Consider the following 20,260-nt stretch of genomic DNA (forward strand, 5'->3'; position numbering starts at 1 on the left):
TGCCGCCGAGCGGCTGGGCCCGTGAGCCATGGCCGCTGAGCCTGTGCTCCACGACGGGAGAGGCCACAACAGTGAGAGGCCCGTGCAAAAAAAAAAAAAAAAAAAAAAAAGCAGGAAGTTAAATTTTGTTATTCTTTTCCAAGTGGCTTTAGATAATATGTTTTTAGTGAAGAAAACCTGTAAATGCATAGCAGAACAGATAGAAGGTTTGTAAGGCAGTTACTCCCAGGTATGTGACATTTCCATGTAAAATATCTTTGCCATGTTCCTTGGGGAATTAATTCTTCTCTCGATGCTAAATCACAGCTCTGTATCCACTATGGTTTAAATGTGGAAAGTATAGAAAATAGCTTATTCATATCAACTTCCCCTTCCCCCATTTTTGATGTTTTTGATCAGTATTGATTTTCTACCTATGAATAAGCTTCATATTAATTACCTGTGCCACCAGAGACTGTAAAGGACGTCTCCTAAGCTCTCTTGTTACACATATAAAAATTCATAGATAGGTACAACATGAAATTTCATGGTGTTACTTTCAGCCTTTTTTTCAATCAGCAGTCCCTAAACTTTTTGATCCTTGATTGTCTTTGGCAGTACGTATAGTGAAGCCTGTAGATCCTTCTCAGAATAATATTTCTAAATGCATAAAATAAAATATGAAACTATCTGTGATTTCTATGGGTAACAGAGTCATAGCGTCTGCTATGCTACTGTTGTTTGTTGCAAACATGTATTATTGAAGGAAATGCTATATTTCTGTTAGAAATAGCTGAAAATAAAGATGAATTTTTTTTCTCGTCCAAGTCCAAAGACCACTCTGATAAAGATCCCTGATGTAAAAGAAAAATTTGTCATTTTGTGATGAATATACTAAAGCGCAAAGTTGCTACCCTTTTTGATTAAATACTATTGTTCTTATGTACCTTTGAATTGTATTAAATTTATTTTTGCTGTTTAAAATACTACACCCACATTATAGAAAAATAAGAAAACAGAATTAGAGGAATCACCTATAACACACCCACCTTTCATATTCCCTGTCAGCATTTTCATGTGCTTCTTTCCAATTATTTTGTAACTGCCATCATCATATTATGTATGTAATTTTGTATCCACTTAAAACTAAACATTGTATCACGAGCATTTTCCATGTTGTCCTACAGTGTTTACAGCCACAGTTTTCATGATTATGTGATATTTCTTATCTTACTTAGCCATACCGTTCCTACTAAATAGCAACATTTTGTGCTACTATGAATAACATTGTTTCATAATAGGTGATACTGTGATAAATTTAACTACTTCATTAAGTGAGCAACCAATGAAAAGTTACGATATGTATTAAGGGTTTAGAACTTGCCGTACATTATTTTACTTTACTCATCACAGTGAGCCTTCTCTTTTTTGTTAATAAGCTTTTTATTAGTATTATTACTGTGACACAGTTTTAGATTTACAGAAGAATTGTGGAGATAGTTCCCATATACGCCACACTGAATTTTCCTTGCTGTTAACATCTTATTGTTAGTATGGCACATCTGGTACATTTTATAAGCCAATAGTGATACAGTGTTATTAATTAAAGTCTATACTTTATTCACATTTCCTTAGTTTTTACCTCATGGTTTGTTTTGTTTTGTTTTCTCCTGTCCCAGGAAAGGAATGCCCTGGGTGGGTATCCAGGATGCCACATCACCTTTAGTCATCATGCCATGCCCCCTTAGGCTCCTCTTGGCTGTGGTAGTTTTTAGACTTTCCTTATTTTTGAGGATCTTGACAGTTTTGAGGAATACTGGTCAGGTATTGTATAGAGTGTTCCTCAGTTGGGATTCGTCTGAGCTTTTTCTCATGGTTTTACTGGGGTTATGGATTTTTTTGAGAAAGACCACAGAAGTAAAACACCATTCTTATCATATCATATCAAAAGCAGGTACTATCAGCGTGACATCACTTGTTGACGTGAATCTTTATCACCTGGCTAATGTCTTGTTTGTCAGACTTCTCCACCATAAAAGTATTATTTCCCCTTCTTTTCATCCTGCAGTCTTTCGAAAGAACTCATTTTGGGCACTGCACACTTACCAAATGGAGAGTTATGCTCTGCCACCTTACACAGCCACATGCGTTATTTGTAATTCTTCTGCATAGGAGATTTGTCACAAGCCTCCTTTAATGGATGAGAAAACTAAGGTTGAGAGAGATTAAGGAGCTAGCCCAAGCTGCCTAGCCTTCCATGTTTATAACTGCTAGAGCTTACTTCCTCTCCTACACGGCACTGGTAGAATAGTACTCCTTACCTAAATCTACCTCTCTGTGCTGTGCCACGTGAGCCCTTCCCAAGCTGACTGGGCTGTTTGTGGCTGCTCAGCACCAACTCCTATATTGGCCCATTTGGGGAGGTAGGTATTCATTCTACAAATGTCATGTGTCCATTTGCAAATACCAACTTCCCTCTGATGTCTAAGCGAGTATTTCCAAAACCACCAGAAGTCACTCAATTTGGGAGAAGAAAGAGACAGACAAAAAAGACTGAAATGCTTCCTGCTTTGATAAGTGCTATTCTGCGTATCTCAATTTATTGACTGAAAAATTATTTGTATGTAAAACACTATTCTAGGCATAAAGCATACCCCAGTAAATTAAATTAAGTCCCTGCTTCATGGAATATTTTAGTGAGAAAGCGAGAATATAAGGAAATAAATCCATCCTTAATAGTATATCAGACATGACCGTAGCGGCTGCCTGTACAGTAAGGACCCAATATGGCAGCGGCGGTAGCAGTGGTAACGGCAGCAGGAGGACCGGCCGCCCCATAGACCGCCCCCCGCGCACCACCCCGCCGCTTCCTCTGCTGGGGTGCTCCTCCGGCCTGACTTTCCCTTTCTCCCATCTTTCCCGGCACCGCGGGAAAAACAGCGCAGGGCAGAGCAGGCAGGGAGGGCGGCCGCAGCCCGGACACGGGAGCCTCCCAGTCAGTTCAAGACCTGACATGAGGGAAAAGGGCCGTAGGAAGAAGGGCAGGACCTGGGCGGAGGCCGCCAAGACGGTCTTAGAAAAATATCCCAATACACCCGTGAGTCATAAAGTAATTCTTCAAGTTATCCAGAGAGAAGGGCTAAAAGAAATCAGACACATATCAAAATCCTATCAGTGAGTGACAAGTGAACACAAGCTCAGGGCTCCCACTGATTCTGCATGAAGAAGTGGAACTTCCCCTCTTGCATGCCTGAATGCAAAGCTGCACACAAACTCCCGAGGTGAAGAGTGCATCTTCTCTAAGGTTCCAGGTACAATGGGAGTGTATACTTTGAAGGAAGATGCGCCGGATGGGGTGAAAAAGCTATCAGAAGGTTCAGAAGAAAGCAGTGACGGTCAGTCAGATTCCCAGAGTTCTGAGAACAGCAGCAGCAGCAGTGATGGTGGCAGCAACAAGGAGGGAAAAAAGAGCAGGTGGAAAAGGGAAGTATCGTCTAGACTGTCACAGCCATCCTCTCCTCAGTCAGGCTGCCCATCACCCACCATTCCAGCAGGTAAAGTCATTTCTCCGTCACAGGAGCACAGCAAGAAGGCACTAAAGCAGGCTCTAAAACAGCAACAGCAGAGGAAACAGCGGCAGCAGCCATGCAGGCCAAGCACGTCCATCTCCTCCAACCAGAACCGCTCTCTGAAGACTGTCAAAGCAGCCAGTGACTCTGTACCTGCCAAACCTGCGATATGGGAAGGAAAGCAGTCTGACGGACAGTCAAGCAGCCCTCAGAACTCCAACTCTAGCTTTTCTCCTTCAGTTAAAGTGGAAAATCCTTTGCTAGGCCTGGGAAAGAAGTCATTCCAGAGGTCTGACAGGCTTCACACAAGGCAAAATGAAGAGGACTAAAGGTGCTGAAATTGATGTTGAGACACCAGACTCCATTCTAGTTAATACAAACCTACGAGCACTAATCCACAAACACACCTTTTCAGTCCTTCCTGGAGATTGCCAACAGCGACTGCTTCTACTACTTCCAGAGGTGGATCGACAGGTTGGTCCAGATGGTCTGATGAAATTAAATGGCTCAGCCCATAATAATGAGTTCTTCACTTCAGCAGCCCAAGGCTGGAAGGAAAGACTTTCAGAAGGTGAGTTTACACCTGAGATGCAGGTGAGAATTCGACAAGAGATGGAGAAGGAGAAAAAAGTAGAGCCTTGGAAAGAACAATTCTTTGAAAGCTACTATGGTCAGAGTTCTGGCCTGAGCCTTGAAGATTCAAAGCAATTGACAGCTTCACCCAACGATCCCAAAGTAAAGAAAACCCCAGCTGAGCAACCAAAATCCATGCTTCCTTCAGAGGCCTCTCCTGTCAGTATAGTCTCAGTAATTCCCCAGTTACTGTCTAAAGAAGAAGTACTACAGCTGCCATCACCAGTCAGAAAAGAAGAGCATGAAAGCCAAGATGAGATGCAGCCAAAGTCCAAATCCCCAGAGCCCCTACTTTCCTCAGCTCCCAATACAGATGAGCCTAGCAGCGTTCCTCCCATCGAGTGCCCAAAGGATGAGGCTCTCTTGGAGCAAAAGCCAGTGGCCTCTGCTGAACAGAAGTCTGAGAAAGAGAATCATCTCACTACAACTTCAAGTTATAGCAGAAATGAAAGCCAAGAAGCTTTAGTTACATCCCTGAGCAAACCCAAGAGCCCTGGGGTAGAAACAACAGTAGTGAAGCCCATAGTAGAAGCAGGACTACAGGAGACCACTATGAAAGAGCCTACATCAACTCTGGCTGATCACAGCCCAGAAAGCCTCAAGAGGAAACCTTCTGTCACCCAAGAAGAGGCCCCTACAAGCTGGGAGAAAAGACCACATGTCACTGAGAATGGCCAGCACCAGCAGCCATTTCAAATCTCCCCACAGCCCTTTCTCAGTAGAGGGGACAGGTTCCAGGTGCAGAAAGTACCACCTCTCAAGGTAAGAGAGCAGGAAGAATTGAAAAAGAAAGATGGTCTGAACACTAAGTTTTGGGGTGTACCTACTAATTTTTAAATATTTGTGGTATTTCTTAATGCAGAAGCAGTTGTGTATATTTGATATGCATGTAACTGTGGTCATACATGAGTAAAATTATTAAGAAACAGGCATTTAGAACTGCATCCTTATATGTATACATATAGCTGATTCACTTTGTTCTACAGCAGAAACTAAGACAGCATTGTAAAGCAATTATATTCCAATTTTAAAAAATCATAAATAAAAAGAAATAATATATCAGTCAGAAGTGCTGCGAAGACAAAGCAGAATTAGGGAATAGAACACTCAAGGAAGGGCTGAGGTCAGGACGTTTCAACAGAGACCTCAATGAAATGAGGCAAGGCATACCAGGCAGAAGGAACAGAAACCTCTACGGGCCTCAGCATGCACTGTGCTTGGTCTGTTGAGGAAGAGCAAGGAGGCCAGTGTAGCTGGAGGACATAAGTTAGGGTTATGGGGTTGGGGAGAGAGCAGAGGCTGGACATGGAGGACCTTGTGGGCCACAGTAAAGCTCCTGGATTTTGTTCTAAACATGATGAATAACCGTTTAGCAGAAGAATAAAGTAATAAGATTTATATTTTTTAAACACTGATCTGGCTCCTGTGGTGAGAAGAGACTGTCAGCAGAAAAGGGAGAAGCAGAGAGACCAGTTAGGATACTACTAGAGTAGTCCAGAAAAGAGATCATGATTCCTGGGACTAGCGTAGCAGCGGTGGTGGTGGTGAGAGGAGGGTAGGTTAAGTACATACTTTGGAGGTAGCCATGACTGGATAGATTTTTGGACCTTGAGAGTGAGAAAGGAGAGATCAAAGATGGCTCTGAAGTTTTTGTCCTGGATGGTGGTTTCAGTTACTGAGAATTGAAGACTCAGGGATAAGCAGTTTTATACATATTAAGTTTGAGATGACTTATGGGACCTTCTGATATTGAGTAAATAATTGAGCCTGAAGTTTTTAGGAGAGATTGTGCCTGGAGTTATAGATTTGGGGGAGAGTAATTGACATATGGGTGATGTTGAAATACACGGGATTGGATGAGATCATCTATGAAATAAGTAGAACAGAGAAGAGAAACAGTTGCAGAAAGAGGATACAGACGAGGACACTAGAAGGAACAATCAGTAAGACTGAAAACCAGGAGAATGTGGTGTCCTGGAAACCAAGTAAAGGAATTTCTTGAGGGAGATAGTGATCAACCATGTGACATGATGCTAAAGAAGTTGAATAAGACCTCATACCTTCAGTGGTCATGTGAGATTCTCTTAACTTGGATAGAGGCTATCTTGCCTTCAACGGGTGAATACTGACACCAAATTTATAGTTTTCTTCCCTACATTGGCCTAAGAGACAAATAGAGGCACATATAGGGATGTATTCACATAGTCTAGTCGATCTTATGATTATAGTCAAAGTACACAAGGACTTACAGATCAAAAGTGGAAGCAGCTGGGAAAAGAAATAACAAAGTCAGATTTATCAACATGATCTTTCTGATACTTTCTCTAACCAGCAACATGGATACCATCCCTGAGCAATTGTTGCATTATTAAATAGCATGATCAACTGTACTTACATAAATATTAAAGTATTGTACAAAAACTAAAAGTTATAGAGAGGGAATAGAGAGGTATAGGTAGAAAGGCAAAGTAACATGAGGGTTATTATTTTATCTTTGACAAAAGATATTCAACAGATAAAATGGGTGACTGCCGTCTTTAAAAATAATAGTGTATTCTATTCTAATGAGCTAGAATAGTTGAAAATACATATATCCCATGCAGAAATATTATCCCAGAGCCTTGTTTACTATAATGCAGTATTTGGAACAAAATATCCATTCATTGGTCTCAGTAATTAAAGTACCAAAAGAACTTCATTAAATTCAATTCAACCTTTTAAGTTTGATTACCATATAACCAAAGAGTGTAAGTTCCTTAATCAGAGGAACCATGCCTTATACTCCTTCTAATGCTTAGCATGGTACTGAGCACATAATAGAGGCTCAATAAATACATATTTGTTGGTTGGTTAGTTGGTTGGTTGGTTGATTGGTTGGTTGGTTGTTTGGTGGGCCGCCTGCTTGGTTGGTTAGCTGATTGATGGCATTGTGGCAAGATTTCAGTGCACACTAAGTTAAAAAGAGAAAGACTGTATTTGCTAAGTGTTTCCAAACTTGTCCTGAGATCTTATGCCTTAGGCAAAAAGTATTTCCAAGTGTGAAGTTTATTCATCCAACAAACATTATTGGTTCCTTATAGTATTAGACTCTGATATGAAAATGAATATGAAACACAGTACAGAATTAACAACTTTGGAGTTCCTAGGCATTGAAAAGATTATGGCCCTCATATGGAAATCAAAGTACAAATCATGCTAAATAATGAAACTAGGATGAGAACACCTGACAATGTTCCTATTTTCTCCTTGATGACGATTTTGATGCCCCCCTCCTTTCTTAGAATATATTAAAAATAAAATTCTTTCTCTTAAAATTCTATCTCCAAGGTACTATGCTTGTTCTATTGGTTAATTAAGCAATAATGGCACAGAATCTTCGCCCCTGGAAGTTCACAGTCTAGTGAGGGAAACACAAGTGTTAAAGTACAGTGTGGTAAGAATGATGCATAATTGAAATATTTACAACACACTAATAAAACATAGAGAAAATGACAAATATTGCCAGAGAATTAAAACATGGAACCTGGGAAAAGAGAAAGCATTAAAAAGAGAGATGTGTGTATTATCACAAAGAACTTAAACAGTACATAATTAATTTTGAATTAATATTATTCTGTTTATATTGATGTTTAATGGGAAAATATGAATAATGGATTAAATTTGGAGCAAGGCATGATTTTATTATTTAAACATTATTTTTCGTGTAGCCTATTATTACATTGTAATGTTAAATTTATGTACTGAATTTGCCTGTCTCATGGTAGAAGGATTCCCACTGAAATTATCCATCTCATGAAATGAACAAAGCATTGTTGGATTTACAGTCCTGGCACTGTTTCCTCTTCTGTTTATTTAGTGGCTTCATTTATTTAGGACAATAAACCCCCACTGAAAATTGCGCCACTTGGATTTATTTTGCACATTTATTTTAAGGAAAGGAAGATAGTGTTTATAGTAGTTTCTTCTCTTTCTTGTATCTAAATGATAATTTGGATACCTTTGTTAAGTCTAGAGCACATCCTGATAGCAAGATGTTTTATGCAACTCACCTCAAATCTGCAAACTGTGAAAATACTGTAGATTACTGATGCTTTTTTGATGCTGAATCTTTCAAAATTGTCAATTAGTAGTCACTCTACTTAAGATAGATTAGCTTCTATGTTATATAACAAAACATAACAGTCACGCATGTGCGCACACACACACACACACACACACACACAACATTCTCTGTAAAAAATAAAATAACACTTTTAAATGATTGCTGTGAAACCAAAATTACTTTTCTAGACTGTATGATTAACAGGAAGAAACTATATAGCTGTAGTCTACATTACAATCCTGCCTTATAGGCTTAGGAAATATATTGGTGAAAGTTCATTCAGGTTACTTTTGAGAACTACTTTAATTTGTTACTAGTCATTTATGCAGGTTCCCTTTATGACTTAGAAATACAAATTTTTGAAAGCTAAAACTTCTCATTGCTGTTTTAACCACGCCCTGTCATGCTGCCTGTAAAATATGGTAGGCTTGACCTCAAGTCTTAGAGATTGTCTGTTCCAGCCCCTTCATCCTTTCTTGGTCTACTTGATATGCTTCTCCTCCATTAGACCCAATATTTCTACTAGGTGCTGACTAGACACTCCACCTTGCAAACACCGTACATTCATCCTGCCCCTCTCCACAACTTCTCTGCTTCCTGAATTCTCAGTCTAGCCTAATGGCATGACTGTGGACCCCATTTCTCAAACTAGAACCTAAACATTGGTTCCCAAAACTTCTCCTTCTGTCTTAACTCCATATTCAATAAGCTTTGACAATTCCTCTTCAGAAAACTGCTCCTTTTCTTAGCTTGGTTCAGGACCTCATTGTCTGTTACCTCAGTCAATGCACTAGCCATTCTAAGCTGCAGTCAAACCCTAACTTTACCTGAAGACTTATCTTTAAAATAAGCTGATCACGCCACTTCCCTCATATAAATCTCTCAGGATTTATAAAACAGACAAAACAATTCCTTAGCTTGGAATACAGTATCTTCTACTCTAAAGTCCCAGTGTACCGTTGCAGCCTTATATGGCAGTAATTTCATTCCACCTACATTGAACTCTCTCAGCTTCCCTTTCATGAAACCTGTCTACTTGGGTATAAAACCCACATGAGCTCTGATGTTCATGAATTGTGCCTGCTCCTTTCATTTTTATAAAATTTTTATTTCTTTAATTTTTATAAAATTTATTTATTTATTTTTGGCTGTGTTGGGTCTTCGTTGCTGTACGTGGGCTTTCTCTAGTTGCGGCGAGCAGGGGCTTCTCTTCATTGCGGTGGCTTCTCTTGTTGCGGAGCACGGACTATAGATGCCTGGACTTCAGTAGTTGTGGCGCAGGGGCTTAAGCGGCTCCGTGGCATGTTGGATCTTCCCAGACCAGGGCTCAAACCCACGTCCCCTGCATCAGCAGGTGGATTCTTAACAACTGCACCGCCAGGGAAGTCTCCCTGCTACTTATTCTAAACCAGTTATGTCAACAATTTCATACTTCTCTTCATCACCAATTCCTGATTGCATTTCTCCCTGACCCCATGATTCTTATTCTAGTTCCCTCCTCATCTTCTTGCTCCTTTAGAACCAGTTCTTGGTTCTTCTTCTCCATCTCTGAGCTCTGGCTTCTCACCTTCCTCTTGGCCATTTCAGCATATAGCTTTCCTATAAATACTTCCCCTAGAACTCCCAGGATGCTTCACCTCAACACAGATTTTCATAATAGTTATCATCTCCCAATTTACACTAATCCTGCAAGTGAAACCCAGACCACGCCTTGACTTTGCACCAGGTAGAAAGAATGCCTCGCCTCGGAATTCCTATCCCTCTGCCAGATTCCTTCTCTTTGCCAGATTCCTATTAATGACACAGCAACATGTCAATTCTACTATGACACCTTCCCTGAATTCTTGAGATAGTAATTTGCAACCTTCCTTATATACTCCCAAGATATCTCATCATATATTCTATATGACACCTACCCTTTTCTATTGTAAAATATCTGGCTCCCTAGTAGATGTTAAACTTCTTGTGGACAAGGATAATATCTTAATGAAGCATGGATATTTCAAATCTCCCTTAAATCCTTTTCAAATATGGGGATAGAGAGGGAGGAAGAAAGAGGGAGAGAAAAAGAAGAAATTGTATTCCTTTTAGTGTACAGAGTGGCTTTCATTTTTTTTTTTTTACCTTGACCACGATAAGCAATACATGTTACACCAAGAACTCAGTACACAGTCACACACATATGCAGACGTACATGCACACACACAAGAAAACTGATATAAAAAGTTTCAGGGTACTTAGTTTACTAATGCAGTGCACTGTATTCCATTATTTTTAACATTCATGTTGACTACTGAATTGATTTTGAGAGCAACAGTGTATTGGAATTACTTAGGGGTCTTTTAAAAAAAATGGATCCATGCTTGAGTTCCAGCCCCAGAAATTCTGATTTAGTTGTCATGAGTTGTGACCTAGACTTAGAAATTTTTAACAGTTGTCCAAGTATTTCTAATCTGCAGGCTAGGGAGTGGACTGCAGAACTGGAACCTTGCTACTCAGACTATGACCCATGAACCTGAGAATTTGTCAGAAATGCAGAATCTTGGACTTCACTGATCGGATGTCCTGATCAGAAACTGCATTTTATCTTAAGTCTTATAAAAATTATTTTAAATAGTACTGTATATATTTAACGTGTACAATATGATGTTCTGTAATATATATATAACAATTCAAGTCATATATATAACTATATATATATATATATATATATATATGAATGGATTACTACAGTCAAGCTAATTAACATATTCTCCCACATAGTAACCTTTTTTTTGGTTGCTTAGAATTTCCAGTATTTTTAAAAAGTACTTGAAATTTAAGGTCAACATTTTACTAAAGTATGGCTACTCTGGAGATGGAGCATATTTTAACAATAAAAACAACATACATTTGATTTGGCAGTGTGGCATAAAAGAAAAAAGCTTATTTAAGGCTTGATATAGTTTTGGCTGATAGTAATAATACAATTTAAATTTTAAAAGGAGATATTTTTGTCTTTAAAAAAATGCACCATTGGGGCTTCCCTGGTGGCGCAGTGGTTGGGAGTCCGCCTGCCGATGCAGGGGACATGGGTTCGTGCCCCGGTCCGGGAAGATCCCACATGCCGCGGAGCGGCTGGGCCCGTGATCCGTGGCCGCTGAGCCTGCGCGTCCGGAGCCTGTGCTCCGCAACAGGAGAGGCCACAGCAGTGAGAGGCCCGCGTACCGCAAAAAAAAAAAAAAAAGGACCATGTTCCACACTTACTTTTAAATTGACATAAAATTTATTTAGAGTGAAATGCACATAACTAGAATGTACAGTTTGATTTGTCTAAAGACATATACCCATATGAGGCCACCAAAGTCAAGATATTAAATATTTTCCTCCTCCCAGTGTTCTTGTGTCCCTGTACAAGCAATCTGCATCCCACATAGGCAAATTGTGCTCTTCGATCACCATAGATTAGATTTGCCTGGTCTGGAAGGAACTTCCCATCAATGGAGTCTAAATTTATAAATGTATCTATATTGCTGTACATATCAGTAATTTATCATTTCATATTTCTGAATAATATTCCATCACATGACTGTGCCTCAATCTGTATATTATGAATATAGCTGTTATAAACATTCTTGTCCATATACAAAAGAAAAGAACAAAAAAAGACACTGCATTTTAACAAGCTCCCCAAGTGATTTGTAAGCCCATTAAAGTTTAGGAGGCAGTGTTCGGCTTAGAAGACAGGAAGTCACTTAAACATAATGGTTAGAAGTACAGGCTGTGAGTGACCATGGGCAAGGTACTCACCTCTCCATGCTTCAGTTTCCCCATCTCCCAAACAAGTACATAACAGTATTATTTCCAGTAACAGTGACAGTATCCTCTCCATAGGGTTTCTGTGAGGATGAAATCAGATAATATATATTAAAGGTTCTTCACAAAGCCTGGCACATAGCTGGGCACGTAACATGAATAAAATAAGCATCATCTATTTGTATTATCCCCAGTGCCAGCAAAATGACTGGCAGATAGTATGCATTCAAAAGTTGCGCTCTTCACTTACTGAAATGGAGACTCAGAGAGGCAAAATAATTCACTAAAGTTTTGTAACTTGTTGACCAAAAATCTAGGAATACAAAGGAGTTCTAAGAATAGACCTAGATTTCTTTCAATGCCTCATCCAGTCTGTCGGCCCTGTGGCTAACAGTTTCTAATTTATAAGGTTTTGGTACTTATTGGAGTGCAAGTTTCACTAAACATCTCTGTGTAGTTTCATGTACTGAAACAGTGGTTTCAGTGAGTTTATTTTGCCCTGGCTCATAAAAGCTATTTTGGAAATTGTCAGAGTTACTTGCAGGCTATTAAGCCATTTAGAGGGTCCACAGCCAGTTGGCCAAAACATGTTTATCCTCCGGCATCTGCCCATATCTGTCAGAATTTAAACTGTAAAGTGTGCTTTTTAAAATTGTAAATCATTTTAATCTTAGTGTGTATTTTCTACACGTATTTTGGAGTGTAATTCAGAACATGATTTTGCCCAGAGAATTTCCTGGCCATTAGCTTAAGCAGTACAGTTTTTGGGGGGAGGTAGGTCCCTTAATTAATGGACACACCAGTGGTTGATTCTGCTCGCATTTTGATGATGAGCTGCCAGATTTCTCCAGTGATAACCAAACCACAATTGGAGTGAAAATAGAACTCATGTACTGAGCTAGTGACCTGCTCCATAGCTCAGGGAACTTTTTATTCCCTTTTGCCTGAAAAATCATGTTTGAATCAACTGGGGAAAGAATACATGAAGAGAATATTACTACTTCAGAAGATCAGCCAGATACTGATAAATACATTTTATTGACTTCTGGCCAAATAAGCATGACCAGCTTCTCCAGACAGAAAACGAAGGATTCTCAGAAGATGAGCTGCACTTTCCTTCGCCCAATCAGGGATGGAGGGGAGCAGAGAGAAGGGGACACAGGAATAAAGGTGTATTTGTCAAAAGTTCCCATGGATAGAGCAGCCTAGATTGGATAGCAACTTAAGAATAAAACTGCACAGTTCTCTAATTATTTTAAAATAGAATTGGCTATTTTTCAGTTTTAAAATGTCAAAAGAGAACTAGAAATTGGCTCTTCAAAAGTACATTTAGTTGGCAAGAGAGTCCAGGCTGAATATCAGGCTTAAAACTGCAGCAGCCAGGTGAATTATATCCTAAATTAAATGACCCTCAGGGCATCTTAGCTGCAGCTAGGGCCTGAAGAAGAGAGAAGCCAGGTAGGAACCGATGAACCTAAACTGACAGGCATGAGCCAGCAGAAAGGAGCCTGACCCGTGGTTCCTTGTGCAGATCCCTCTGAGTGGGGAGAAAGTCATAGTGTCTGTGTCTTGTGTGTGTGTGTGTTTGCGCGCATGCACTGGCTCATGTGCACGCCCGTACCCGTGTCCAGAGTGTTCCCTCCCATCGATGCTACAGTTATAGTTTAAGTGAATACAGACACAGTGCAGAAGAAATTCTTGCTCTATTGGTTCCAAGGGCAGGAGCTGTCATTAACTGAAAGAGACAGTGCTTAACTACTATCAATAAGGAGACGGAAAACTGAAAAGCCTAAGACTCACCTCACAAAGGGCACATGAAGGAGTCATCAAACCCAACAGCAGTCCTTAAACGCCAGCTGAAAAATGGTGAGTTTGCAGGCTTCAGAGTTGCTTCTGGGAGAGCTGACAATTTCAGCTGGAAGCAGAGTGCTCTCTAGGGTAGGGCAAAGTGTAGTAATGCCCAGGATAGTGTGGGAGATTTGGAAGAGCTCCATGATGCTGCAGGAGTAGGTAGTAGATGTGATTTTGAGCAGCTATCTCCTTTGGGGAGAAGAAAATTCCTCCTTTAGTTAAACCCAAGGCTCATTGCTGTATGACCCACCCACAAATACCCCCTTCACAAAAACAAATTTGTGGGTACTGAGGGAGGTGGTGGTTAATGGTAGACACCAAATATGTATACATTTACTTTAAATCCAGGAAAGAATAGGAAAGAGCCACTGAACTTCAGCTTTTCCAGTTTATAACATATTGTCTATAAGAGACATGCAAAATGCAGGAATCTGTTTCAGATTTCCTAAGAGGATCATCCTACCTGAGTTCAAATATATCTGACGATGAGGAAGCGAAGGGCGAAAGGAAATGTGTATTTATTTAATGCTCACTATGTGCCAACATATAAAACGTTGTTTAATCCTCCTAAGAGTCTTATGAGATATAGGTATTATTATCTCCATTTAAACAGGTTAGATTCGATTGAGACATTAAATAAGTTCCAAGGACACCCAGCACTTAAGTGGTGGAACCAGGTATGTAGGACTCTTAATTCCATTCCTTAAAGCCTTGCCACACCTGTGGACAGTCATGGACCACAATAATGGCATCTCTGGAGCTTGTTAGAAATACAGAATCTCAAGTCCCACCCCAGACCGACTGGATCAAGAATTGCTTTTTAACAATTTTTAACAGGTGATTTATAGGCACATTAAAGTTGGGAAGCACTGCTCTAAAGCTCTGAAACCCATTGTCTTCCCACCACTCCCTAAGTGAGATGGTTCGCCCCATTATGGCAGAGCCATAACTATTAAAGGGTCTTCCTTAACTTGAGTCAAAGTCTCTTTCCTGGTAACCTATACCTGACATCCTTCAGGGAGTCAACAGGTGTCATTTTATTGTATTTCATTTTCATTTTCTAAAATCTAAACTCAACTCTTAGCACCTATTAAATTTCATCTGCTGGTTTCATTCTGTTTTCAGTCTAAGATCCTTTTGAATCCTGATTCATTTCTCCCAGATTTATAATTTATATATCTAATGGGCATACTTTCTTGTTATTCATATGATCTATTGGTATTTTTTTTAATTCTGTATATACATACATGTACATTAAATGCAGTTACTCATAGAGTCCGATGGCATGGTGACATTAATCCATTTATGAATTTATGTGGGTTCTGCTATTCAAAAAACTATAAATGGTGGTTGCCAGGAACTGGGGGGAGGGTGAAAAGGGGAGGTATTAGAGCATACAAAGTTTCAGTTAATACAAGACAAATAAATCCTAGAGATCTACTGTACAGCATAGAGCCTATAGGTAACAATGCTATGTTGAATCCTTTAAAATTTACTAAAAGAGTAGAACTTATGGTAAATGTCCCTATCACAAAATAATAATAAATAATTTTCTGTACATAAGAATAGTAAATAAAGAGGAAACTTCTGGAGATGATGGATATGGATTATGGCATAGTGATGATGGATTATGGCATAGTGATGATGGAGGTGATGGGTTCACAGGTGTACACATCTCCAAACTCATCAAGTTGTATACATTAAATATGTAAAGCTCTTTGTATGTCAATCATACCTCAGTAAAGTAGTTTAAGAAAAACTATAAATTATCAGAGGTATTTTCCAGGTCATATTTCTCTAACTTACCTCCATCAAGAGTTTTTTGTTAAATGTCTTGCTAAACTCAAAATGCTCTATGTCTATGGAACTGTTCTAATAACCTTATAGCATAGAGGAAATAAGGTAAACTAAGACTGATTAATTTTTAGTCATCCCATGTTGGCTTCTAGTAATTATTCATTTCTTTTCAAAGTGCTCATGAATAACTTTTCTAACACGGTTCTAAAAGGGTAACAAATGTTATTTACCTGTTCGCAGTTTCTAGAAACATTTTCTCCTTTTTAAAAATGGGCCACCTGCCTGGCTTTCATGTTCCAAGATTTCTTCCATTCATCCTCATTTCTTAAAGAATTCTCACTGTGAGTTCTTTCAAGAGTTTAAACCTGGAATACTTGGAATCAGAAGATGTGGGTCTAGTTGTGGGTCTAGTACAGGCTTAATTGCTTAAACAACAGGCTTAATTGCTTTAAGCAACAATCACTTCATCTTTTCTATACAATAGACACAATCATCTTCCCGATAAGAGCTGGTATGTGGGAAAGTATTATATAAACTATGAATTGTGTATAGTACTATTGATAGTATTTGAAAAACTTTAGAATATAATCAGTATCCTAGAAATGTAAAACTCATTTCGTGGTTGATACTCTCTTACTTTAATATACCCTGTCCTAGTTCTGATACCACCTGGAGTCTTTATGCCAAATTCTTTCCAGAGGCCAATGAAGCAATGCTACTTATCTTGCCATGACCTTCCTTTACGACAAAGGTTGGCAAACTATGACACATGGACAAATTTGGTCCACTGCCTGTTTTTGTAAATAAAGTTTTATTGGAACAGTCAAACACATTCCTTTCCACGTTGTCTATAACTAGTTTTGTGCTAGAGTGTCAGAGCTGAGTAGTTGCTACAGAGACATATAGCCCATTAAACAAAAGATACTGTCTGGCCACTTCCAGAAAAAGTTTGCTGACCCCTGCCTTAGACTATAAGCTTTAGAAAAGGAAGACTGTGGATATATAATTTTCTGTACACAATTCCTACTTCAGCTCTGTGCTTGATTAGGTAGGAAATAAATTCATTTTTAAATAATTCCTTTAACAGAATCTTGTGACCTAAATGAAGTCTTATTCTAAAACGGTGCAAAAGGATTTGATAAAGCTGGATTAGGATATTTAGCTAGAAAATCCTGTTGATTTCGAACCGTGTTGATCTAAAAAAAAAACAAAACAAAAAAAGGCGAATCCATAATGCTTCTGTTTGATTTTCAACCTTAATAAGTCCCAGATATTAAACAAAAATGTATCTTTTATGATTTGATGCTGATGTCAAACTGAGCATCAAATCCCATTGCCTGGCAAAGTACATATTAGTGGAAATAATGTAGCAGGTTAGGCTGAATCCCAGCTTTAATGTAAGATATGCTCTGGATTTTCTTTTAAAATAATTTTTCTAGCCAATGTGTTTTCATAATATTTGAAGATTCTAAAATTTAAGTACAGAGAAAGAGTTATCCGAAATTAAGAGTCTCAAGAGTCAAAGTCTGAAACCACTTTGTTTTCTGGGCCTTTTTCAATAAAGAATTTCAGGACAAAGTACATGTTATTCTGTACGACAGTCTGTTAATTGTTTCCAAGAGAATAATAACAAGCTGTCCTTGAAAAGAATGGCTGGCAGTGGAATTAGTTCTAGAGACTTTCAGATAGCATTTGCCAAGAAGCAAGGTCAGTCCGATAATATGTCAAACACATCCTTTATAACCTAAAGAAATAAAATAAACCTATAAATTATGAAGTGCATGGTGGCTGAGTAGCCTGACCACTGTTTTTAAATGTTCTCATTAGCATTTAATGTCTATAATAAATGACTAAATTTTGTGCTTCTCTGAAAGGATATTTTAAAATTCATGAAAGCAATACCCTCCAGATTGCATGGGAGCGAACAGCTATGAAATTCTTCTGTAGAATCCTGATCTAGCTTGAGTTGTACTCAGATAACCAATTAAATCATGTCTCAGAGTCTTCTATAGAATACATGACTATTCCAAAGTGGTTATTGCTGTAATTTGTAGTATCTGTAATTGGCCTAAAAACAATAAATCTGTTCCAGCAGAGTAACCCCAAAGACCTCAGTTAAAGTGAACATAAATAGGGGAAATTGATGAAAAATATACCCTTTTCTGAATGCTAAAACTGAAGAATAATTATTTTTTATCTTTCACCTAAAAATAACCAGGTGCTTAACCCAGCATTAAATAAATGTCTCAATGCCACAGTGCAATAAATGTTTAACATTTAACAGATGAGTAAACTAAGATTGTATCTAAAACAGAGAACAAGAGAAGAATTTAAATACAAATACACACACACAGTATACAGCATGGTGTGTCACTTGCCTACAGAGCAGTAGACTTATGCATACTAGTTTGTCTACTCCGGATGGCTTAAAACAGCCCCTGGGGAAATGCTTTTAGACTATATCTAATCTAAATTATTCAGACATAAGCTGCATCTCTATGTGTTTAACTGAGAGATCTGATGCCACAACGTGAGTCAATAGGATATATAACCCCAGGACTAATGAATTGTGATTAAAATCAAAGCATGTGATTTTATGCAAGATTTATGCTGCATTAAATAAGTAAAGGAGGGAAAATTTGTATGAAACCACCTCCCCTGTCACATATCCCCTGCCCCAGTCACTGACCGCCACTCTAATCTTCATTTTCCTTCAATAAGTTTAATAAATGAATTTAAATAGATAGCACTGTGTAGTGTCAGAAATAGGAGATCAGAACTACTCTTTTCAGTTAAGTTTGAGCTTTGATCTCTATATCAGTGTTCTCCAGAGAAACGGAACTGGTAGGAATTCGCTTACGAAAATCTTGGTGCCTCACAAATTGGAAGTCCTTAGGGCAGTCGGGCAGGCTTCAAACTCTGGGACAGGAGCTGATTCTTCAGTCTTGAGACAGAATGTTTTTTCCCTCAGGGAAACCTCAGTTTTGCTCGTAAAGCTTTTCAGTTGATTGGATGATATCCACCCAAATTATCAAGGATTATCTCCTTTACTTAAAGTCAGCTGATTATAGATGTTAACCACATCTACAAAATCAATGCCAAGATTAGTGTTTAACTGAATAACTGAGTACGATAGCCTAGCCAAGTTGAAACAAAGCTATCATAATCTCCTTATGAAAAGAAAAAAATCTTCCACATCTGTGTAGTAATTTGAGTAGTAATCTCTTCTTTAGTTTGTATTCCTTAAGAGAGTTTATAAAAATCATGTAGATCCAGATATACAAAACCCAAGATGAGGAGTTTGGACAATTGAAATATTTGAATGACAAGCTTTGCTTGTCTGAATTAGTGGGGCAGACAACCTCAGTGCACTAGACATCGTTTCTCTGCTAGTCCCAAACCTGGCCTTGAGGAACAGCAGTGCCATGAAACCACCAGCTAATTAACGGCATGCTGTGTGATGACAGCATGGAAAACTGAGAAGTGTTTATTTTATTTATTTTTTTTTTTGCGGTAAGCGGGCCTCTCACTGTTGTGACCTCTCCCGTTGCGGAGCACAGGCTCCGGACGCACAAGCTTAGCGGTCATGGCTCATGGGTCCAGCCGCTCCGCGGCACGTGGGATCTTCCCGGACTGGGGCACGAACTCGTGTCCCCTGCATCGGCAGGAGGACTCTCAACCACTGCGCCACCGGGGAAGCCCCTGAGAAATCTTTAAATGCAAGATTTTCGGGGGGGGAGGCTATAATTTCCCATCACTGCCCTGCTCCCCAAGATAACCATCTCTCATCCTACTTTGCTGAGATAATGAATCAAGTTTCCTCATAAATAAAGGTGAAGGTAAAATTTTATTATTGCTTGCACTCTACTTTTTTTCCCCTCTAGAGTCAGGAAAAAAGAGGATATTCTTTCTTCATTCTGAAGCTAACATTCTACCTGAACTTTCAAATTCACATCCTCTGATCTTTATCTAATATCTTAAGTTTCTCTTTCCCACTTTTTCCTCCTCTTTTCTCTGCCAGATGCTTTCTCCTTTTAGTTACTTTTCTATGTATTTCCTGCCTTTCCCTACCAGACTTCTTAGTAGTAGGTAGGCAACCACTGCATCCATTTTCTCAGCACTCCCTCTCTCTCCAATTTCCTATACTATTATTTCTACCCTCAGTAGCCTACTGAAACGAAACTTGGAAATGTCTTTAGGGTTCGCCCACTTGGTGAAATCAATGGCCACTTCCCACTCTCCTTCTCTCCTTCACTGGCTTCTCTTCCCTGGGAGTACCCCTCCCTAGCTAACACGCGTTTCCCAAAACGTTTTGCACCTTTGGACAGCTCTTCTTTGGCTAGCTCATGCTTTCTTAAAATGTTGCCTGGCTACTAATTTTTGCATTCAACAAATATTCTTGAGCTCTTACTCTGTGCCATTACTGTACTGGGTACCAACTAGGTAAATGAGAAATACGGATAGCTATCTTCTGCATTACTCCAAAGAAAAGGGGTAAACATTTTCTGTTTTTTATGTTGTTTTGTATTGTGTT

The 20,260-nt window shown here is 39.0% G+C and overlaps 2 protein-coding genes across 2 annotated transcripts in view; both read left to right on the forward strand.

The window, feature by feature from the left end:
- The window catches only part of MAGI2 (membrane associated guanylate kinase, WW and PDZ domain containing 2), a 1,347,058-nt gene that overhangs the window by 1,064,402 nt on the left and 262,396 nt on the right, over window positions 1–20,260 (forward strand). The window lies entirely within an intron of this gene.
- On the forward strand, window positions 2,915–18,675 carry LOC116759698 (putative Polycomb group protein ASXL2). The gene is given in 5 exon segments (XM_032643729.1): window positions 2,915–3,153; window positions 3,205–3,862; window positions 3,864–4,943; window positions 17,328–17,433; window positions 18,548–18,675. Coding segments are annotated over 5 exon segments (2,133 nt in total). The 5' UTR covers window positions 2,915–2,992.

This window comes from Phocoena sinus, chromosome 9, assembly GCF_008692025.1.
Source record: "Phocoena sinus isolate mPhoSin1 chromosome 9, mPhoSin1.pri, whole genome shotgun sequence".
Classification (NCBI taxonomy): domain Eukaryota; kingdom Metazoa; phylum Chordata; class Mammalia; order Artiodactyla; family Phocoenidae; genus Phocoena; species Phocoena sinus.